Genomic DNA, 23,747 nt, shown 5'->3' on the forward strand with positions numbered 1-23,747 from the left:
TCAAGACTAATTTCTCATTTTATCTTTGAAACTGGATTGTAGAATTTCTAGTTTCCTGTAACAGCTCACGGGTTGGGTTGGGTTTTGTTTTTGTTTTGTCTGAACCCGTTACTATGTTGCTCATTTCCTGCTCTTTGCATAATGCAGGTAGCGTGTCACGCGAAAACATGCACATGACCATTGTGTTTGTGTGTAAACTCGTGCACTCATGTGCAGCCACACCCTGCTCATTTTATCCAATATTCTGTGGAAGTGGCGCTCCTCTCTTTCCAGACATCCCAATCTCATTCTGTTCATCTACGATGCCCATACTGATTTCCTCTTTGCATCCCATTTGTGTCCTGCTTTCTTATCCATATCAGTCCAGCATTATTATCCTGACTCTGGCCCTTCTCCGACACCAGGGGGCAGAAGAGAGCCACCGTGGAGGGGAGCAGACCTCACAGGGCCTCAGATAAACTTGGTGCATTAAAGTCAACACAGTTAAACTTGTTTTTCCTTCCATTTGTACAACAGGACACTGTCATATTGCATTTGAAATGTATAGCCTACACTACCTTCTTCAGAGTAAAAAGCACTTTTTTCCTATATGGGGACTGCCTTATAAATTACACTGATTTTTAATAAATAATTTTCAAGATGTATAGATAGAAACAAGAACTATAAAGAGAAATGTACTACAAACCCTGTGGGTTCTTCTGTATCTCTAGACCTCCTCGTGACTTTAAAGTTTTTTTCTTTACCTTTCTCTTTCTTATCTCCTGCTTCCATATCTGTAACTAATCTCTGCATTATTCCCACACTGATTTATCAAACTTTATACCCTCTGTGCAATCCTGCAGGGACCGCCATAAGTTTATAGCAACCTTAACATATTTTTTATGGCACCTTTTAATCTCCCTAGTTATCACTTTTATATTCCTAGAGGGACTTGATGTGCAGTCTGTTGCACCTTATCAGTCTGTTTCATATCCTTTGGCCAACAGGCTTCTTCTGTGATTCTTTTTAACTGTGTTGTAGCCTATCCTTCCTATACTAAGAAGAAAAAAAATATAGGCTATAACACGAGATTAGGCCTGCTGCAGCACCCTCCCACCCCCTCTCTTTCTCTGGATGTGTTCAGAGAGGCTGATCTTGCGCGTAAAACATCCCTGATATTTGAGGCGCTCAAGGGATTTAGCGAGCATGCCCAGTGCGCCCCTCGCAGCAGCAGCAGAGGAAACCACTGGTGCAGCATAGGAGTCATACCAAGCATAGCCTGCGTGTCAGTGCAATCGACTTACAGCTGGCTGTGAGGAGAACTGACGCTACTCTTTTTTTTTATTTTGACTCTTTATTGATACGCATATTCAAAGGAAAAAAAAGTGTCCCAACTCATTAGAACAAGAGGAGAGAGTCCGCTTTCGATACTTCTTTGGGGGTTTAATTTTATTCCGGTGCTTTGTAGAAAACTAAAGTTGGAGGCTGGGCCTTTAGCTGTCTGACCGTCGCTCGAGCGGAGAAGAAGAAAAAGAAGAAGGGAAAAAAAAGCTGGTCTTTTTTTTTGTTTTTTTTTGTACAAAAAGTCGATAAATGCTTCTCACGAAAATGGACCTGTTGAACTACCAGTACCTGGACAAAATGAACAACAACATTGGCATCCTGTGCTACGAAGGTAAAGGTTGGTGTTGGTGCGCGTGCTTTGTGACGGCTGCTTTTAAAAGTTGGAGGCGGCCGTTATAAACTATGGCTGCGAGTTAACGTAGTTTTCACTGCACTCAGCTCTGTGCGCTTTGACTTTAACACAAACCTAGGGTGACACACGTCTCTGTTTTGTATCAACTCCGTGTTTGTTAGCTTCATTTCCCCTTGACTTTCAGCTGAAAATAACTTCCCGACAGTTTCAACGTGATGCCAACGTGCGTACGTTATTTTTTTTTCTTCCATGGAGTGTAGTTACCGCTAGCAACGTTAGCTTCAGTTTTCACCGCTCGTTATCTGTAACTGGAAGCGTGTTTATTAGCCTCTCTTCTCGTTATTCTGTGTTATTGATTACCTCTTCCTCAGAGGAAGACTCACTCGTCACTCGGCCAATCATTTGAGATCAAAGGCTGAACAGTCCGTGAGCGGTGTGTGAATTTCATGGCTCCTCTCCTGCGGCTGACTCACCCTGTGTTACTAGTTGCTCAGTTATTCAGATTCTCACATATCAGCCCGTTACATTCTTCCCTGTGTGTGGTGTTTGTGGTTTCCATGTCTGCCTTTGGTTGAATCATATTCTGACAAAGTATTCTGGATTGACAGGGGGAGTTGTTTTGTGATTTGTAATCAAGTCGGTTGCTTTTGAAAATCTGTCCTTTCTGATAAGAGCTGAGACTCCTCTCCTCTCCTCTCTGTGGTGGATGTCAGTTATTTCCAGCATTTACAAGTGTAGTATTTCATGTTATGTCATGGACACACACAGGGAGAAGGAGCCTCCATATCTTTGCAAAGTGTCCGACTTTTGGAGTAGTGTAACCCACCTCCTCCACTCCTCTGCCCCGGACGGTACTCACATGTCAGCCTTTGTAATATCATCCACTCTTTCTGAGGAGGGGTGGAGGGGGGGACTAAATACAAGTTCCTTCCTCTGTCCTGTCTCTGACTCACACTGCAGCACAGTCAGCATAACAGATTATATCTGTAACTTCACATGTACATTTAAAGTTTTAGATTGGTAGCCTAAATATGGACAGGACCTGGTAGTGACTGGAAACAATAGTGTTGCTAAAAGAAGCAGGTTTTTTTTTGCAGGAGTAGCTTTTTTTTTTAATGATGGGCAGGTAGAGGCAGAAGAGATGTAGCTGCCACATGATAAATGGAGTTGACTTTTACTGTGTTGTGAGGGTTGCTATTGAAAGCGTAACCAACAGAAGCACACTAAGGTTTGTTCAGTGGTTGGGCATGTGATAAAAGCCACTGACAACAATTTCATTTTGGTCTGTTTCTAATACTTTTCCGGAGGGGAAAGTGTTGTGTTGCTGTAATTCCTGTTTGGTAAAATGAAGGTAGCTAAGGTTTTTAAGGTTTGTCACTTTTAAAGGTTTTGTTGTGCTCAGCAGTTTAAGCACACATGCCATCCTTGGGGAAATTTTTATAGCAACCTTGTTCTTAAAGCTCACTCTTCTGTGCAGTGATGGTGTAGCAGATAAGACTACCGCCGGCCTGGGATTGAAGCCAATCAGAATGGGGCGGGGGGGTGGATGGTGGGGTATCTGTGTCCTTGCAAAGCTTCACCTTTCTCAGGTTTCATCCTGTCTGTCTCAGTGAAGAAAATTACAGGGGGGGAGGAGGAGGGAGGTCCGCTTTTTAGTGGTATTTTTATACTTGTGTAGCCTATCCTCGGGGTGTCTCCTTGACATGATGGATTCAGACACAATACTTTTATTACTATCTCTGGTAGCTCATCCCTGCAGGATTAGCCCATTATTTGTTTTTTTTTCTCTGCGTGTTGTGTGTGTGTGTGTTGTTTTTAGCTGACTGAGCTGAAAAATCTGCCTCCATGTGCCTCCTGATAAGAAAACAAAGATTAAAACAACAGGGAAAGAGGCCAATAGGTAAAGAAAGAGTGGGGGGGGGAAAAGCCCAGCATCATGTTCAAACATGTTGAACCAAGGAGGGGAATAAGGGAAGACGGGGGCTGGCTGGAGGGGCTCTGTGCTGGTGGGTGTGCTGACTTGTTATTGTTTGCATGAGCACTCATACTCAAGATACGTCCTGACTAAAGACATGATCCTATGTACTGATACAAGAGCAGCACACATGACCAGTTATCTCACACACTCATCCACTTAGTATAAGGTGTGTTTGTGTGTGTGCGTGTGCTTTGTTTGTTGAAACACCTAGCTTTATTATGAAAAAAAAGGATAAATGGGATAGTGTCACTATTGCATATCGTTTGGGGGCTTTAACAATGGATCCATCCTTTTCAATATGACTTTTATCATGGCACATGATTGCAAAGCAAAATAGCTAACAAGCCAGAGATAAGTGTTTTATTATACTACAGTGAATCGAAAGGTTGATACCAGTTGAAGGAGCACTGATTCCGACCGATAATTTTACCGACAAACTTAAATCGATAAGAGATTGTGATGTTCATCCACAGTATGTCCTTTCTTATCTGCCTCTGATTACTCTGTCTGTAACTTAAAATCACATAGAGCACTGGCTTCTTGTGTGGCAGTCTGGCTAGTGAATGGATGTGACACGAGGTGGTTTGCATACAACAGTTCTGGGGAACTCATGATAAATCATAAACAACTGAATTAGTGAAGTGGTGGGCTGTTGTCGGCCATGACTTGCTGGCAACTGGTAATTATGATGCTATTGTAGCTAAGAAAGGATGGAGTATTGTGGTAAAGTATAGAGCAGAATATCTGGGCACGCACGAATAACGTACAAAGGATTAAATTGTGACTTTTAACGCTGTTACAATAAGTGATGGAGGAGAAAGTGCATTGATTTTCTCATCAGCAGCATCTTCAACTTTCAAATAAAACCATATTGATGTTTTTTGCACTCTGTTAGTAGATTTGCAGCACTCTGTCCCCCTCTTTCTCCGTTTGTCAATATGTTCATCTGTCTCTCTTTCTCCTGCTCTCTCCCTTTTTCCTCTCTGAAAAGCCACTATCAGTTGTGGGCCTGACACTGAGGGCTGTAGGGGAATGCTGACTGTTCTTTTTTTTTTTCTTTTTTTTTGCTGCTGAACAGGACAAAATAAACAAGATCCAAAAAAAAAAACCTCCTCAAAGCCATGCCCTTTTGTCAGCCTCACTCCTCCTTTGTCTGTTTGCTCTGCTCTCCTTTCCTCTCTCTGTCAGAGATCAAACCAATCTTACATCCGGATATATCGTATCACACTGCACAGACAAGAACCTGTGTGCAAGGGTTTGCTTTTTTCTTTTTTCTTTTTTGTATTTAAAGCCTAAAAAACCTCTATGGACTTAAAAAATAAAGGCAAGCCAGAGAGGGCTGCTGGGAAACTCGGCCAAAAATAATCATTTTAGCTGCTATGCGGCCACGGGGAGAAGAGAGGGCATGCTATGGCTCATCTTTTTCAAGTATCTGAAAGAGGGAGAGGGAGGAAAAAGAGAGGGAAATGGAGAGATAGATAGGTTCACCTCCATTTGTAATCCAATCTCATCCTGACTCCAAGCTGTTTGAAGTTCTGTCAAGACAAATAGGCTTTGATCATGTGGACCTAATGAACTGAGAGCAGAGGGGGGAAGAGGAAAGAGTGCAGTTTTAGTGTTAGTTTGTCTGATTGGCTGCTGGTTTAACAAGAAAATAAAAAATATAACATCTTATCATATTGCAGGGTACTTGATGTATTGAATAGATATGAAGACAGTGATGTAGACACTTTATTTGTATAAATCTCTGTACTTGGAGTCATCATTCCCTCCAGTTGGCCTTTAACTTCTCTACTTCCTCTCTTTTAAGGCATAAATTGCACATTTTATTGGCCTTTTCTTCATTATCATTCTGTCCTTTGCTTATTCTGCACCTCCTGTTGTCATATCAATACACATTTCAGTTTTTAAAATTTTAAACCCTTAAAACCATGTGATCTAATCATCATAATCCTCATGAGTGAAGCTTTCACTGCAGGGCTAAGTTGTAGATAGATGTGTCCGACTGTCAACTAACTGAGTGTAATGTGAAGTTGTGTGGTCTGGTCAGCGTCGTCCACAGATTCACCCCTGGTCGAGCACTTCACTCCTGTACCTCTAATAAGCTCCTCTGTGCCGTGTGGGTCCTGATTGGACAGCGTGGTGTCACAGTCTCTCTTCTTTTATTGCCACCTCTCTGTCCTGCCAAAAACAATGATGTCACCCTTGTTGCCATGGTACACAGTGGGGCGAGCAGGAACATGCCAGAGAGAGAGAGAGAGAGAGAGAGAGAGGGGGGAGAAGCTGCTGCTGTGTTTCAGAGGCCATGTTAAAACTAAACATACATGAGCAGCGGTGGTTGAATAGAGCACATTTCATTACATTACAAAGTCTTTTCAATGTGTGTGTGTGTGTGTGTGTGTGTGTGCTGGCTGCCTTCAGAATGGCTGAATAAATATTTGTTTTCAGATTATTTCAAACTAGTTTGCACTCAGATTTTTTTTTTCTTCCTCATGTATCCGCAAGTTATTTCTTCCTCCAAAATAAAACTGTAGTTTAGAGGCAGCTTTTCTCTTTCTTTCTCTTTTGCAAGAAACAAATAGTATCATGTTATGTTACTATTGCTAATAGTATTTAAAGTCTAGTTTTGAACCAGATTGAGTTCATTTATCACATTTTAAATATTCAAAAATCATCAGTTCCTTAATCCCCTAAATGAAAAGGATATTTATTGCCAGAGTGTCTTTTTATGAAGGACTGCCTGGCTGAACTTTTAGTAATATACTTCATATGAACAGCTGCAAACATTTAAACCATTGTGTTTGATTAGGTCTTCTTTACTGTGCTGCAATAATTCCCAAAATCAACACTAGTCTTAAGTGGTGATCAATATGAAATGATTTGAAGGCGCGGGAGCAGCCGGTCGGTGTTTGTTGCACTGCAATGTGATTGGTGGCCTAGTGTTGACTGGTTTTTCGACTACGAGAGTAGTTACTGAAGTGCGAGTTGTAATGGGAGGTTTAGCCCAGGCTGTATGTTTTTGTTTGGGAAAAGTCAGACAGATACATGAGGCCGAAGCAGTGGAAAGTCCCCGTGCTGAGACAGAGCCAGTGGTAGTTTTCCTGATTCTCTTCTGCTCTCACTCCCACTCACTGACAACTCTGTAGGCCTTCTGTACTGGAGGGAAGCAGAGAGAGAGGCAGACACACAGAGAGAAATAGCTCACAACACACACATATGCAGAACCCATCCACAACTATTTCTTCCAAAACATTCATTACCAGATACTCCTCTGCCTATGCCAGAGGTTTGTGCCTCTCTCAGCAAACTGTATGTCAACAAAATCCAAAATTCGAGCTGAAACACAGCCTGTACAGTAAAACACTGTCATGAAGTAGTTTTTGTGGTCAGACTGTTTAAAGAGGCAATAAAACAGATGCCTTCTACTTGAAAAATATCATCATTTTGACTAATTACCATAATTCACATTCATGAGTCGACAGCAACTTTGTATCTGTCAGTTCAGTCTCAGTCAAGTTTGAAAATGACACAAAAACAACGACTTCTTATAGTCTGAATATAATATTGTATATAATAGCACTATTCTTTTTTTGTTGTAATGTTCTTGTGCTGAAGAGTTTCAATATAACTAAAAGAAAACCTCTCTGTCTTCTGCCCTCCTTGCATCATAGGTGAAGCAGCTTTGAGGGTGGACCCCAGACTCCAGTCCTTGTCCCTATCCTCGTCCTCGTCCTCCTCGTCCTCCTCTTCGTCGTCGTCCTCCTCATCTTCCTCCTCCATCTCCAGCCACAGGACGGGTCCTCCTCCCATCAGCCCGACCAAGAGGAAGCTGAACGGGGACCAGGGGGACAGCGACATGGACGACAACGAGCACGTGGCAAAGATGAGCCGACTGTTTGCTGCACAGCTGTGAGTACATAATAATTCATTATGGAGATGTAGAGAGTGGGTGATTTTCCTCAATGTTCATTTCCAGTGGCGCTGGTTATGAGAATACATATGGATTGCCAGTGTCCTATCACTGCGCCTCTCTCTTCCCTGTCTGCCCATCCCATTCAGACGAAAACACACTGAAACCTATGGAAAAAAAACACACAGAGAACTCTCTTTTTATAAGAAGTCATTTTATAAACTTGTGTATGCAAGTGTTTCTCTTGGCCATGTCTTTGTGGGCTCCTCTGCTCGGTGAAGCTGTGCACAGGCAGGCTTTCTCAGAAGTCCCAGTTTGGACTCCAGGGTGCTACGCCAGGTTTAGCCGACTCCACAGTGATCTCCTTATAGCCGCAGATCTCTGGAAGCTTGGAAACAGGGACTGCACAACAGAAAGATTACTCACATCCCCAGCGTTCCCACATTCCCACTTCCAGGGATTCCAGAGATTCTGGAGCGCTGATTGGTGGTGAAGGAGCGCTGGGGCCAGGGGCAGTGGTGTCAGCTCTCTCTCTCTCTCCCTCTCTCTCTTCCTTCGTTGAACTGAGTAAGTCATGGGACTCCAGCCATTGCTATTTTTTGCAGATGCAGTCAAGAAGGTGTAAGGTGGTGCTGCGTAGTTTTTCATGCGTGCCAGCTCTTAGCGTTACAGCTTGTTGCTGAAGACGCATCCAGAGTTACTGGTTTTCCGTCCCACTTCATTTGAACCTGTCATCCACATGTCTGGGAGGTGACACAATGGGAACACAGCAAGAGTGTCACTGGATCCACTGGAAGAGGAGTAGAGCTCATTCACTAGCAGGCACAGATGCATGGGTGGATGGACATGTAGCTCCCACTGTCATGTGTGTAAACTGGCACATGGGAAAATAGTTGAAATAAACTTACTGTTAAAGGAGCACTCCACATAATTGATCTTACCACCTTTAAAGCGATAGTTCAACATTTTGGCATAATCCCTACAGTTTTAGGAGTAGGTTCATTACCTTTAATTGTCGGTGCAAGCCATTTTTAGAACGGCGGAGCAGAGCCGTGAGCTGCTCAGAGCTATGCTACGGAGGCTAATGGGATTTCTTGGTTTCCCTCATCAAACTCATCAAATACACAATCCAACAACTCCAAAACGCTCTCGTGAACAAGTTGTGACCTGCACATTCACAATTGAGTTGTTTTCGAGATAAATTCATGCAAAACCGCTGATGCGCATTCCCGTCAGGGACAGTTATTCGGCAAGCAGTCTCTGCATTGCGTTGCTCCGCCGTTCTAAAAATAGCTCGCACTGACAATTAAAGGTAACAGACCTGCTGCTGACTATAGGAATTATGGCAATGGGCCAATTTGCCAAAATGTTGAACTATCCCTTTAAATCTTTAAAAATAAATAGTTTACAGCTGTATTTGTTTGTATTCACAGACATTTCCCATAATGTTTCAGTGGCTGTATTCTGTATGTTGTGTTGGGTGTTTTGCGCCACAAGCAGGAATCTTATGACCCATTTATTCAAGTTGCTGTACTGACACAAGGGAAAGGGGTCTTTGTTCCTTCATCTTGTGACCCACTGGGCTCACATAACAGAGTTTGAGCTTGCACATCATGGCATGTGCAGACTCATCTTGTTCTCCGTTACGGTGGCGGGAGAATTAGCATTGTACTCTGCAGTCAAACCAGGCAGTAAATCCATCTTCCCACTCAGTTGATTATTCTGTTGTCTCGGTGGGTTTTTCAGTCTCTGTGAGATGTTTATCATGCACCGTGCGGTTTGCTTCTGCATACATTGATAATCAAATGCTCCTCCTTGCGTGTCGCAAGTTGGTTTTCATTTTGCTAGTCGGCACTCCACAGTACAATGGGCCTTATTGTCATATCAGCTTTCAGTTGGTGTTGCAGATTTTAGATTCTGTTAAAATAAAACTGATGCAGCTTTAAAAAAAAAAATCTGATGGTCATGGCTCTTTAATGTTTTAATGCATCCATGATCATTTCCTAGAAATAACGCCTGATAAGACATGATCTCTATTAAATCTTTATCTTAATTATGACCAGAGTCATTTGACTGTTTGATTTGTAGGTTTCTATCCAAGAGCAGTCCATTGTTAGCTGACTTGCTGGAAGCCAAATTCTGGGCTTTCTATTTCACAAAGCTTCATCTTGATATTTATATATTTTCATCCTGTGAACCATCTTTGCCTCAAGGCCGTCCTAAAAAGCCTCTTATTTTTAGTCATTTAATTTGAGGTTTCTCTGAGGGCATTCTTTCCCTGGCAAAAGGTAGCTGCAGAGTGACTTGTTGAAACCTGCAGCGAGCCTCCGAAAAGTTTTCTTCCTTGTTGCCTGTCCAAAGAACAGTGATTACGCCAAAGTGGAGAATGATCGGTTGTCGCTGCAGAAAAAGCTAAAAATAGTGGGTAAAAGAAAACATAGTGTAACATACGTGAGCTTTCTGCTTCATTTAACTCATTTGTCCATTGTAGGAACGGTGATTAGGCGTAATTTGAAAATGATGGACTCAGGAAAAATCTAGACAGTAAACCAGAAAAAAGAACCCCTGCAAACCCCCCCACCATACTCTCACACACACACCAGAGATGGTTATCTGACACCGTTCTAGCTGTTGGATTTTGCTGGCTGCTTCTATCTGTGTGGCTTGTTTTTTTGTTTTTTGCTTTTTTTTTGTCTGCACTGATTGCACTGGTCAATGCCGACTGTTTCTACATGTTCAGAAGCTTTTGTGCTCATTCTCCTCTCCCCCCCCCCCCCCCTGGTTTTGAGCGAACAACAATCTCCCTGCTAAATAGCGTGCGTTTCTTTTTGTGGAGTCGCTGTCTATTGTCTGGTAAGTTCAGTCATATTCTGGGTAAGCATTGACACAGACAGACACCTGACACCTTAAACGTAGGGCGGGGCCGCGAAGGTGGAAGCTTAGGTTTCCTTTGTTCAAGGTGAAGTTCGGGGAGGTGGGGGTTAACAATTAGGGTGAGCGAGAAAACTCAGAACCAGCTAGATCTTTTTATTCTATGGGCCAGATCAATGAACGTTTAAAACATGGTCAGTTCTGCTGCACATAAAAAGTCTTAACTGGAAATATTGGCAGACGTAGAGGCAGGCTGATTGTGTTTGTGTGCGCTGGGCATGTGTTTGTGCAGGTATGCGCATTTGTCACTGTGTGTGCTGTCTATACACGCATGTGCGCCTGCCCATCTGTGATCTGTGGGCTCCTTGTCAGGCAGCAGGGACTCCGCTCTCATTTTCTCTGAGGAGTAGGAGGAGCCTCGAACAAAGAAGCCTTATCCTGTCCACTGGAGCCTGCGGGCTGGAAGCTTGCTGCTGCCTGTTCGCCTGCCCGCCACTCTGGAGTGGTAGACCCGGGAGTACAAAAGTTCTCTTGCTCAGCAATTTCATTCCTCCTTAAAAGTTAGAGCCCGTCACAGAGCCGGGGTTTCTGTACAGGCTCTCAATTGGAGGATGTAACTGGAGCAGCCAGACAACATATGTGCAGTAACTCAGTGGACTCCAAAAAAAACAGAGAACATCAGAAATAGAAAATGATTGTCTTTCACTGCAACAATACTTTATGTTCATCTATATTATTCACACTCTGAACAGATAATTGATTCAAAACTTTCACCAAATGATCGTTGCTTGGAGCAATTGTTGCTCTCAGTGTCATTGTTTATCAGGCTGAATATCCATTTCTATCGATTTCTTGATTTAAATGGCCATTGGCCAATAAGGTTGAGATGAAGCTACATGCTTTCAGTCATATGTACTGTAATGTATCTCTCACACTGACTCATGCTATATAATGCAGCAGACATAGGAGCAAAATCCAAGCTCTGCAGCATACAGAAAGTGCAGCTGCCCTTTTACTGGGAACTTCATCAGTAAGTTGTTCTCATGGAAGTTTCTCCAGAGGCCAAATGGGGAGAAAATAAGAGAGAGGAAGAGTCGCTCGCTCTCCCTCTCTTTGTATGTGTGTGTGTGAGAGCATGGCCAAAGCTGGTGAAGTCATTGTTACCCTCTTGTTTTACATGGGACTATTTATGTAGTGTGTGAGCATGTGAGAGGAGGAGGGGAGAGCATGTGGGTGATTTTCTTTTTTTTCTTTTTCTGTTCTGTGTGTGTTTGTGTGGGTGTCTGTGTGTTCCTGTGTGTGTGTGTGTGTTCACATGTTTTCTTTGCCTGCTTGTTGTGGTTGTTCCCATATCCGATCCGTCCCAGCTTTGATAACAAAGGATTTTCTTCACTTCTCTGTCTCTGCAGTCAGTTAACTGGCAAATATGCGCTTGATTTCTATCAGTGGTTCTGCATGAGTGAAAATCTGAAAGATTTAAAGGGCTGTGCCAAGATTTGGTTGGAAATGGTGTGTCTTGTTTAGGTAGACATAATATAAGCATTTTTGTGAATTTCATATAATATTTCATATTGAATTAAAGAAGCCGATTTGATTTACAACAGTAAATACATGTTTGCTGTCAAGGCCAATGTCCTCTGGGGTTTGACAGTTCAGTTTTAACGATGCACAATATTCCAAGAAAACCCAGTCCCACTACTGCCACCTAAGTAAATGTTGAGATTTTTATTTTTTGGGATACATTTTTTCAATTTCTGCGTGTGTATCTATATACATACCGGTATATTATATATATCCACTTTGTGGGTTTCTGCAGACCTTGCAGTGCAGGGCCTGGTTGTAACCTGTGGTTGAGCCTTCATCCTCCTCCTGTGTGTGTGTGTGTGTGTGTGTGTGTGTGATTCTTTTTTTTTTCCTTTTTTGTCATCTTCTCTCTGCACCCTGATGTTTCCCAGATGTTTCCTGTGTGTATCTCTCTCTCTCTCTCTTTTTGTTCTTTCTTTATTCATTTCTTAAAGGAGTAGGAGCTGAGCCTCTGCCCAAACCAAAGATTTGTAGTGAGGTTTTCTCTGAAGACTCTGCAGCACAATTGTGAGAAAAAAACCTTGGACTTTTATAGCTCCTGTATCTTTGACTCTAAAGTAAAATATAACCAACTCACCAAATTGGCTCCTTTAGAGCTAAATCAGGCACACTCTTGAAAAGGAAACCATATTTTTTATTTCATCCCATTGTTTCATTCGATTGTATTTAGTTTTCTGATAAGGCTTTGGTACAAGTAGCTTCATATAAAGCTTATTGTTATGCCGGCAAGTGCAAATTACAAGTTTTCACATTTTATAAGAGCTGCAGCTGTTCCTCCCTTCTTTCTTACATTTTAAATCTTCAAACACATGCTCACAGTCATGATCTTTAACTTGAGGTTAACTTGAAGACAGGGTGTCATGTGAACAGTTACTTAAAAGGCAGCACTTAATGACAGATCCCAGAAGTGTAATATTGTTCAAGATATACGACTATATCATTTATGTATTGAGGGTTGGACTCTTTGGGTTTTAAATGAAGGGATCTTTCAGTGAGTGCCCACCGCAGTGGCTACCACTAATGCCAGGCTGCGCGCAACACAGACTCTAGTAAAATAGAATCAAATGGATCGACTCCCTGTTTCATTGTGTCAAGCCGTCCATTCTCATGTCGGTCACACACTCCCCTGTTTCAATTGGCAGAAAAAAAAAGATACACATGAAAGTGTCAGCCCTACCAACCGTTGCCTTTGAGGTACTTTGAGGTACTGTGCAAAAGACTAAGGAGCAGGTTGACCTGTTGGCTATTTCTGAATGAGAACCAGTGGACGAGCTGTCCGCTGTGCTGCGGACTGTGGTCGGACTCGCCTGTTTATTTCGTTTTGAGATTTAATTCCAGTCCAACTCCATGTTGCATGACCGGTAGTATGTTCATGCCAGTTAAAGCCGATCTGTGTAATAACCTAGTGAATTTACAGCTTTTTATGGGTTTTTGGAAAACGGAGTCCCCCCCACCCCAGAAATGTGACAAATAAATCACACAGATGCTTATTACAGTGGACAGTTATTTACAGTCAAGACAGGACAGAATCATCCAGATCATTTGGTAATAATAATAAACCTCTACTCATCTCTTGGACAATTTAACATTAACAGACAGTTCAGTTTTTTAAATATCACAATGCAACGGAAAACCCGTATTTAACTTCATGTGTGAGTGGGTGCAGGGTGCACTCACTCACTCTCTCCTATGGATTGCTTTTGCTGTCAGGAGACTTCTGTCTGAACTTCAGTCTAATTGATTTGACCTACAAAAAATATTGTGACTCACCAATATTCAGCCAGTTTGGGAACAAGGATAACTTACTACCTGACAAAGGGTTCAAAAGTGTGCTGGCTCAGTCACTTCAACAGCCACAGACATCAGTTTTGGCAATAAACAAGAAGCCTGCAGTCAAAGTTCCCTTAAAGGGATAGTTCAACATTTTTGGCATATTGGCCCATTGCCATAATCCCTATAGTTTTAAGAGTAGGTTTGTTACCATTATTTGTCGGTGCAACCTATTTTTAGAACAGCGGAGCAGAGCCGCGAGCTGCTCAGAGCTACGCTACGGAGGCTAATGGGATTTCTTGGTTTCCCACTCATCAAATACACAATCCAACAACTCCAAAACGCTCTCGTGGACAAGTTGTGACCTGCACATTCACCACGCTATTATTATTATTGAGTTGAGTTGAACGGCTCTGCTCCGCCGTTCTAAAAATAGCTTGCACCGACAATTAAAGGTAATGAACCTACTCCTAAAACTATTTATGGCAATGGGCCAATTTTCCTAAATGTTGAACTATCCCTTTAATGAGAGCTCAATAGTTTGAGCAGATCGATTGATGCTTGATGCGTTAACCAGTGAAATAGCTTGGAGCTGCGTCCTCAACCTCTCCCCCTGTGTTTTTTCATCAGTCTCCACTCCTCTTACCTCTTTTAATCCAGTTTCTCCCACACCCAGTGGAGCTGCCAACCCTCACAGTTCTTTACTTCTCAAACCCTGTCTCTCACTTTTAGCCCTCATCCCCCCCCCCACCTCCAGAACCTGGCCACCCTCTCTCCTTCAGATCTAGCCCTTGTTACCACCCCCATGCCCATCTCTGCTGCGTAGCCCTCACCATTCGCCCTCTCCGTCCTCCCCCCACCCCACCCTCCTCTCTCTCTCTCCCCAGCTGCGACCCTAACGATAATTGAGAGGTGAGTAAGGGAGACAAAGACACAGAGTGGGCTCTGAATGCCTGATCCCTGGCATGAATTGTGGTGCAGGGCAATCAGGCGAGGGGAAGGCGGGGGCGGCGGTGGATTCGACAGCCACACCATTCATTGGTCAGATTTGTTGATCCCGTTCGCTGGCTCCCACGACGGCCCCTCTTGTGTGAGGATGTGGGCATGCCTGCTCTTTGGCAGTGATTAAAGTTTGGAACAACTTCCACAACCTAACTCAAGACCCAGCTGCTGGGTGGGGATGAGAGGGAAAGGGAGGGAGGGAGAGATCTTTATTATCTAGTTGCCTTTTAGCTAATCGAGGTTTGTTTATAATTAAAGATAACAGAAATACACAGAAGGACCTTTGTTATTGCACTTGATTGAAGATTGACATTTCCTATTTAAACAAAACTTAAGCATTAACTTGTTCACTATTAACTGCATTCAAATGTATTTATTTTTATTCTTTTTGTCAGTTCAATAAAAAATTTGCCAAAAATTGATGCCACCGAGGCAGAACACAAAAAGCCTGTTGGTGAGGGTTTGTGTAAAAGCAGCCAAATCTCTCCCTCTTTAACCCTCAGGAAGTTTGCTGTCGATTGCGAGAGAAAAAGAAGAAAGAAAGACAAAGAAAAAAAAAAGAGAGGGGGGGGGGGGGGTCTCTGCTAATGCGAGCTCTCGGCACAAATGAAGGAAACTACTGACCTCACTCTTTCTTATCGTAGAGGTCCGGACCATTCACATGCAACCCCCCCCTCTCTTCCCCACCTCTCCCTCTCTGTATTCTGTGGAGACTATTTATTTGTGGAGGACGCTGCTGTGGGCTCCAGATGCTTGACCCAGCAGTCAGGTTGCCTGGTCACATGGATCTACAACTGTTTGCCTGAACTTGTTGTTGTGCATCCAAACAAACCTTTAAAAGAGCCTCAAGTCTGCAGTGTGTTCTCATTCAGACTTTTTTTTTTTTTTTCACATGGGTGGGGAAATGCCTCCACACAGCAACACGGTGCCTGGCGGAGAATGGAAATGGAAAAATCACGCTGCGTTCTGTCCTGTTTGCTCAAAGCACATATATATTTTTCCAGCTGAAGCTCCATTGTCCATGCATTGTCCATTATCTGTGTTTAAAGGAGGAAGTCGGTGTGTGTGTGTGTGTGTGTGTGTGTTGATTTGTGAATGGGTGTGTGTACGCATGGGGCTGCTTGAAATTGGAGAGAAAAGAGGAGATAGAGAGAGGAGAGTACAGTAAATCTTGCTCCCTGTAACTGGGCCTCAAATTGTAGGAGGGGAGTGGAGCTGCAGGAAGGGTGTAATACACTGTCGAACACACACACGCGCGCGCACACACACACACACACACACACAGACCACATTTGACGCACTGAGCAAAATAATTGCTACCTGTTAAACTGCAAGCAAGTGTGCACAGCATCAGGCACGACCACTTCACTACATATTAAAGTCATTATCATCAGAGCTGGGAGCCGGGGAAAAGACCAGAATCTGTGTTGTGTTAAACTGTCGTTACTTTAATCTCTTATCCTTATCGCTGCTTTTTCACTGATTAAAATATGAGCTCACAGTTTGGAGAGAGTCACATTTCTTTGTGGTGGGAAGTAATTGTCTTTTTCATATGGAAAGTGAGCGGCCAGCCCACCGTCTTTTACCTTTAGTATTCAGTTCATGCTTGTGATTGTGTTGTGGGGGGAAAAAAGTATCAAAAAAAACAAAAAACAGACGTCAGCGACAACAGATTGAATCAAAACGTCGACGGCGAGCTGCAGCTAGAGATAACTTGGCACGGCCTGCATCTGTGCTGCAGCAACACTGCAGGATTTTGGAGGTTTTTCATCCGACAGCCGTGAGTGCAGCTGGCTGCCGGCTCGCCGGAGAGATAAAGTTGATCTGCCTACCGAGGAAACCACTTTAAAGCTTTGAACTTGGTGCCCCTTTTACCCCTCTGTGCAGGGCTAAGTTTGGAGCCCATCCACGTTGGATAATGTTAGTGTTCCTTCCTCCTTCCTAGAAAAGAGAGCGAGTGCGCCCGAGCAAGTGCTTTTTACAAAATAGTCTTATCGAACCCTTCAGCAATCTGAAAAACAAGGGCCCATGTATGAGGTCACTATTTATAGCATCTGGTGGTCCTGTAGTGTCTGACACAACTCCATTTACAATTGTCCTTTTGTGCATCTCCTCTCTTCCCCCCCACAATTCATTCTCTCCCTCTCTCTGATCCTCACTTTACCTCCATTCTCCACCAGTCATCCTTCATCTTGTTGTATTTGATTGTGTTTAAATGTCATTTTTTTGGTTCCAGTAGCAAAAGATTAAAGTAGAAGTAGTAAAGAAGTATTAAAGAACTTCTAATCTGGCTGGCCCATTGCCATAATCCCTATAGTTTTAGGAGTAGGTTCGTTACCTTTAATTGTCGGTGCAAGCTGTTTTTAGAACGGCGGAGCAGAGCCGCGAGCTGAAATCCCATTAGCCCCTGTAGCGTAGCTCTGAGCAGCTTGCGGCTCTGCTCCGCTGTTCTAAAAACAGCTTGCACGGACAAATAAAGGTAACAAACCTACTCCTAAAACTATAGGGATTATGGCAATGCGCCAATTTGCCAAAATGTTGAACTATCCCTTTAAGTGAACTACAGCATATTATTGTGATGATATCGGTAAATGTCAATTAAACACATTTCTCTAACTTCTCTGTGTCTCCCTCTCTCTGCCTCGTTTTCCCCAGGAAACCTAATGGAGACTATCGGAGCTCTGCCGTCTCAAAGGACCGCAGCCGAAGCCCCATCGAACGCGTGGTGGTGCCGGCCGGTCTGGGAGTCCACAGCAACCACCTTTACAGCCACGCCCACCACCACCACCACCACCACCACCTGGCCAGCTTAGCCAGCATGGACCAGCCCCTGGCGCTCACCAAAAACAGCATGGTGGAGGCTGCACGTAGCAGCACGGCGGCCATGACCACAGTGCCACACACAGTCAGCGCCGTGGAGCGCCAGCAGGTAACATGCACGTCCACTGACTACATCTTTCACTAATTGTTGAGTAAACCTCAGTTCCCCCCCCTCCCCTCATGATATGACTAATGTGTTTTCATTAGAGTACAAGTTTCCTGTTTGGTATGTTAACCAAAAATGTTTTAAAACCCAGGTGGTAACTGAATCACTGCTCTCCCTCCAACTTCAAACATTCTTCTGAACTCTTTTCATTCTGTAAAATCTTTCACCGACTCTCTAATTTTTTTCTTCTCCTTTTATTTGCCCTTCTCGAACATCCTTTGATCAAGTCCTGTTTTTTTTTTTTGTTACAATAATATGAGTAGATTTGAGGGTTGGTTTTGATTTACAATGTACAATTTTTAATTCTTGTGTTTCAGAATCGTCCCTCGGTGATCACGTGCGCCCCCGCCAACAACCGCAACTGCAACCTGTCTCACTGTCCGGTCTCCCACAACGGCTGCTCAAGCCTCTCAAATAACTACAGAAGAATCAACAGTGAGTGCACTCATGCATAATGCAGACACGACATCCTAGTTGTTTCTATTTGGGTACATTAGTAGGTACATTAGCAGGTTAGAGACCGGAGTTAAGGAGAAATTAGAAGCAAACATGGTGTCTTAATGATGAATTAATACAAATTACTACCAGGTGACTTTTATTGAGTGCATTTGTTTCCAAAAAATGGGTATTTATTTTGAAACAGACTTATTTCCCATCCAGAGCAGTTTGTGGGAAACCCTACTGCGAGAGCAAATCTCCCTCCAGAGCAAACACAACAGCTCATACTCTCCACATCCAGACTTATATAACCAGCGATGCGGGGGGAAAAGAAAAGAAAAAATCATCCTGATTTTCTCTCAGCAACTCTCACAGTTTCTGTTTATAGCACATTACTTTGCTTTACTCACTGCCCCGTCTGTTATCTCCGTGCTTTAAGCCACTCGAGGCTTCGGCCAAACACATGTCTGTTTTATTCGTCCTGTCTGTGAATGTCAGTCATGTTTTCTGTGGGTTGATAACTTTACTGTGGCTGTTTTTTATAATCCCAGTGAAATCCCTATGATCTCATTGAGGTTAACAGTGAAATTTAAAACAGTGATTTAATATTAGAAAGAAAAAAAAAACTGCAATGAAAAAGTGAAGTAGATGTTGGAGTTAGTATTTTTCCATTGACCTAAAATGCACATTACCAGTGTTGGGCAATAAATAACCCACTAACCATTATACAAGTGAGCTTTAGACATGTTTCTCATTTCATTATGGGAACTAAAACCTCTCTCGCTTTTCCTCCTGCCCTGCCTCTTGCAGCCAACACGGCCTGCGACCCGGTGATCGAGGAGCATTTCCGCCGCAGTCTTGGGAAGAACTACAAGGAGCCCGAGCCCGCCGCCACCAACTCGGTGTCCATCACGGGCTCGGTGGACGACCACTTCGCCAAGGCGCTGGGCGAGACCTGGTTGCAGATCAAAAACAAGGGGAGTCCCTCGTCATCCGGCAGCAGCCCAAACTCCTCCCCCGATAGTCGCATGGTCAATCACAACCACTCCCCCTCCGTGGTCTCCTGAAGGGGAGAGGGCCCCCCCACCCACCACCCCTAGCGTCCCCCTTCCCACTCATCCCAGCTCCAACATCCACGCCCCTGTCAGTCCTGGTCTGTCACCAGCATCCCAGAGGGAATGCCTGCCTGCTGGTCTGCTAAAGACATCCACAACCCTCAAGCCGGCTCTCTCTATGTCTCCCATAGAGGACCAATCCAGCAATAAGAAAACGTTTTTTTTGTTTTTTTGTCCCCTCTGTCCTCTGGTATGCTAATGCCAGACAATAATCAGCAACGAGTGACGGGGGCTCGACTTGGGGAATTGACTCGGAGCATCGAGCTGCTCCTTCTGTTCATTCATCATCCCTGCATATCAAGCTCGGAGCTGAGCAAGCGTCTGTAGTTATATGTACATAAAGAAAGAGAGGAAAGGCTGTGTTTTAATTATTAATTTTCTTTTCTTCTTTGTTTTTGTTTCTTTTAACAGTAGTTTTGTGTACTGCTTCTGCATTATGAGATGCCTGACGTTTGATAGGAAAGATAAGAAAGAAACACTCTAATCACAAACCACCTGACTGTGCAACCAAAGAAACCTTTAGATGCTGATGTTTATCAGTGGCCACATCAGAAAACAAAAACAAGTCAAAAGCCATGGTGTAATCCCCTCCCTCCTCATCCTCACCCCTTCACCTTCCTTCTCTCTCCCGCTCTGTGTGTATGTGTTGAGGGGATTTTGTTACTGTATGTGTATAAGCGGTCGACTCGGTCTGATTTGCACTGCTGCCGTAGAGGGGACAGGCTGGCATGTCAGTATTGCACACTGGGATTGATAAAGCTGAGCTTTGTTGGGACCTCCCATTAACTCCAGTTTAAATTAACCTGGCCACGACTGAACAGCAAAAATGCACCATTATAATGCATTATTCGTTGAATGCATTACTGAAAAATGTAATAATGCATACCAGTGGGGTTGGGTAGTACAGAATGGATATGCAAAGTAATATGGATTTGGATAATGTGTCTCAATATGGAAAAATTGCCACTTCACTGCTCGGTGATAAAGAGTTCTTCCATTAACAAACCATCACAACTGTGCAATGCGCTTAGTTACCATTAACTGAACAGATCCCTCCTCAGCAACAACACTTGACGGTATCAGTCCACATTAAGTCACTCTTAGGGCGCAGAGAGCTCTCCACACTGAGGCCAGGGGTATAAACAATCAGGTACACAGTGGGACGAACTGGCCTCTCTTCAATTTAAGCGAATATCCATCACCATGGATACTGACAGAAGCATTAGTCACCCAGCTGTTATATCATCCCACTCCCCTTGGATCACATCCCAAAAACAAGTCCGGTGAAATACGCTCTCACCCTCCAGCCTACGGTTCAGACTGCAGGGTGAGGATGTCGTAGTTTCTGCTCCGACTTGATAAATCTGGACTATTTCAAGTATCTTGGGACAGTGAGTGCATCAAACTGCCCAGCCCTACATACCAAGTCAGTATGTATGATCAAAAACACACAACATCCAGTCCATGGATCCAGGGCCGTTGTATAGGGGAGAAAGGTGATAATAATTCTAGGGGCCCAGCGCCCAGTAGGGTCCACAAAAACCCCAGTAGTCTAATCTTTGTATGACTGATTTATTCTGCATAAGACCCTGACTAATACTCATAGTAATGCTGCATTAGCATCAAAACAAAGTAGGCTAAATAAAAAATGAGAATACATACGCAGTCTAAGAAAAAAAAAACTGGAAAAGTTAGAGGGTAGGGGCCCACTTTAGTATTCTTTAAGGGGGCCCAGAATTCCTAGCAACGGCCCTGCATGGATCCATCAGTGTTGATTGGCATCGTTGTGGATTAACACCCCACCGGAAACTCACACCGTCAGTTGTAGCGTGGCGATTTTTCCCCGAGCACAGTCGATGATCTCAGATCAGTTAACCGTGGCGTTGATGGCCATCGCAAAACCACGAGGAGATGGGAGAGGAGCTGAGGACTGAGAACAGAGCAGTGGAACCTGCCGTGTGTAGAAGGATGGTTTTTTTTAGCTTTGATGTGTTTGACAGGCTGAGCTGCCGACAGCGACGAGGGGAGAGATGACGCTGCATGTCACTCTGTGGTCGAACCAAAAGAAAGAAAGAAAAAAAAAACTAGTCTGGTTTCTCGACCGGGGAAGAGAAGATTATTCAGATCTCTTCAAACACGCCTTTGTTTTGTAACTCTTTGAACATGGGTGTTGTAATTATATTTGGCTTACACCCTGCTGTCCCTCCCTTCCTCTTTCCTTCCCTCCCTCCCTCCTTTCCTCACCTACACACTGTGGTTTGGTATTTCTACAAGGTTTGAAGGGTAAACTAATGCTTTTACAGATGCATGTTGTTTTTTTTGTTTTGTTTTTAATAGCTGGTATCTATTAGTGTTTTTAAGCATTTCAATCTTAACTACTATTATCCTTTTCATTCGGACGTAGTTGTTACTTCTTTCGTTGTTAGTAACGGACATAGACACTATACACTCACTGCTGGGTCAGTTGTACTCCATATTATTATTGTTATTGTTATTATTACAATTTTTTGTATTTTTTGTTTTGTTCTCCATTAATATCAGTATGGTAACAAACATCTGTAGTGGGACAGCCTCCGGACAGGCTCTGTTTAATGATAAGAGCTGCGTTTTCTCCAAACCCATCTGGGCACGAGAGTCAGCAAAGCTCATTCCCGCAGCAGAGCTGTGACGGTTCGAGCGCCAGGTCGGTGTTTGGGGACGCGCAGCCCGTTAAAAAAAAAAAAGGTTTTCTTAAGATGTTGATCCATCGGTGGTACAGGATGCTACAGCCTTCAGCGTGACTGAGCTGAGACACCAAATTGGCACAAATTAGTCCGCATGGGCCTTGTTTTCCACTACAGCATCTTAGCCTGCGATGAAGTAAAAAAAAAAAAAAAAACTTTATTGTTGTGAGTCTGTCTGGGTGCCATGGTAAAACCAGCACCTCCGCACCAGCCTTCACCCACATTCTTACCACAGTCCATAAAGCTCTCGGTATCAGGCCGGGAAGCCTTTGGGAACCATGGTATCGTTTATGGTGAACGTGGGTGACGATGTGCTCTGAAATATCTTTTTTTTGACCTTTTCTACAAAAGTGTCTTAAAATGATCACAATAACAATTATTCTGTACCACAAAAGAGCAAAAAAAAAAAAATACCATCACAAAAACAGCATTGGAAAACATGGGAGAGAAGCAAACAAAACAACACTTGGTTAGTGGTTGTCTGAATTGATGGTGTGTGTCAGAGCTCTCTCAGCCCGTAGCAGTCGACTCTTTGTGTCCTGACTTGGTGTCCAGACTTATTTTTGTATTTCACTGCTTTCTTTTCTGAACAACATTGTATTGCTGCTGCAGTTAAGCTAGACTACTGCAGCCTGAAGAAATGAATTTTACTCTTATGAAAGAGCCTGTGCCACGGTGGCATACATTCCTCCTATAGGGAACTTTGTACAGGCCTCACACACACTCTGCAGACACACACTCTCTTGCATCTCTACCAGAAGAACAATAAACGTGTCCACTTTTGGCCCTCAACGGCCACAGGACAAAGGAACAACCAACGCCATTAACAGTTTTCACAGCGTTCAGAGCGTAGAACTTGGAGGACTGGGTCGGTGAAGGTTTGGTGTCATCCTGTAGTGAAAATAGGAAACCGTTCCACGTCTCTGAGTGGAGGGTCATAGGAGACGAGGTTCAGAATTGTTTGTTACGCCCCTTCACAGTTTTCTCTATATAGAATGTCCACACATTCCATCATCGGCCGTCAGAACACACGTGACGGAAGCAGAACTGGTGGTTTAATGTTTTAGAATCCCCACGTTTTCAAATCTTAACTGCCAGTGAGTTCATTTTCTAGAACAAAATAAAGTTCTCCAGTCCCGGTGCGCTTTCTGTGACAGGATCAGAGTGGTTTGAATGGTGACTGTTTTTATTTTTTTGTTACGTTTTGTTTTTTTGGGTTTTTTTTAGCAGGTTTGGGGAGGGAGAGGAAAGGGAGGGGAGGGGGGGTTGACCTTCAGGAGCTGAGCTTCTGTAAGCACAGTCAGTGAGCCACGAGACGTTCAGCTGCCACTCAAAGTCTTTTCACGGTGACACCACCACCACCACCTCCTCCTCAGACTCCGTTGACCTTGATAAAGATTGCATGTAGTTGACAACTTGCTAGAGAACAGAGGGAAAAGGGCTCGGTGTCCAGAACATTTAGTTTCTCTATTATTATTCTTTCTCATTATTATTTCACTACCACCCTGTAGGTAGGAGGCTCTCTCTCTCTCTCTCTCTCTCTCTCTCTCTGCTTCGGCACACACTCCCTACACACTGTAGGAAAATCACTTAATAAAAAATACTTTTTTATAATAGGTAACTATAAGACCATCATTACGCTGTGCGTAACGAATGTACAGAGAAAAAAATCGTAGGTATTTTTTGAGGAACAAT

General features: G+C 43.5%; 1 protein-coding gene across 1 annotated transcript; it reads left to right on the forward strand.

The window, feature by feature from the left end:
• The first annotated feature begins 1,233 nt into the window (after positions 1-1,233).
• Positions 1,234-23,682, forward strand: vgll4b (vestigial-like family member 4b). Its single transcript, XM_083972653.1, has 5 exons — positions 1,234-1,654; positions 7,325-7,562; positions 17,446-17,719; positions 18,094-18,211; positions 19,025-23,682. Exons 1-5 carry the CDS (start codon positions 1,573-1,575, stop codon positions 19,279-19,281), a joined length of 969 nt encoding a protein of 322 aa, XP_083828779.1. The 5' UTR covers positions 1,234-1,572; the 3' UTR covers positions 19,282-23,682.
• Positions 23,683-23,747: the final 65 nt, after the last annotated feature.

Source organism: Trachurus trachurus (genome assembly GCF_905171665.1).
Source record: "Trachurus trachurus genome assembly, chromosome: 5".
Classification (NCBI taxonomy): Eukaryota; Metazoa; Chordata; class Actinopteri; order Carangiformes; family Carangidae; genus Trachurus; species Trachurus trachurus.

Excerpts from the sequence above, each read along its gene's own strand:
- vgll4b (XM_083972653.1), top strand. The coding sequence starts at position 1,573 with ATGCTTCTCACGAAAATGGACCTGTTGAACTACCAGTACCTGGACAAA. Across the intron at positions 17,720-18,093 it reads GCGCCGTGGAGCGCCAGCAG|AATCGTCCCTCGGTGATCAC; the intron begins GTAACATGCACG and ends CTTGTGTTTCAG. Across the intron at positions 18,212-19,024 it reads TAACTACAGAAGAATCAACA|CCAACACGGCCTGCGACCCG; the intron begins GTGAGTGCACTC and ends TGCCTCTTGCAG.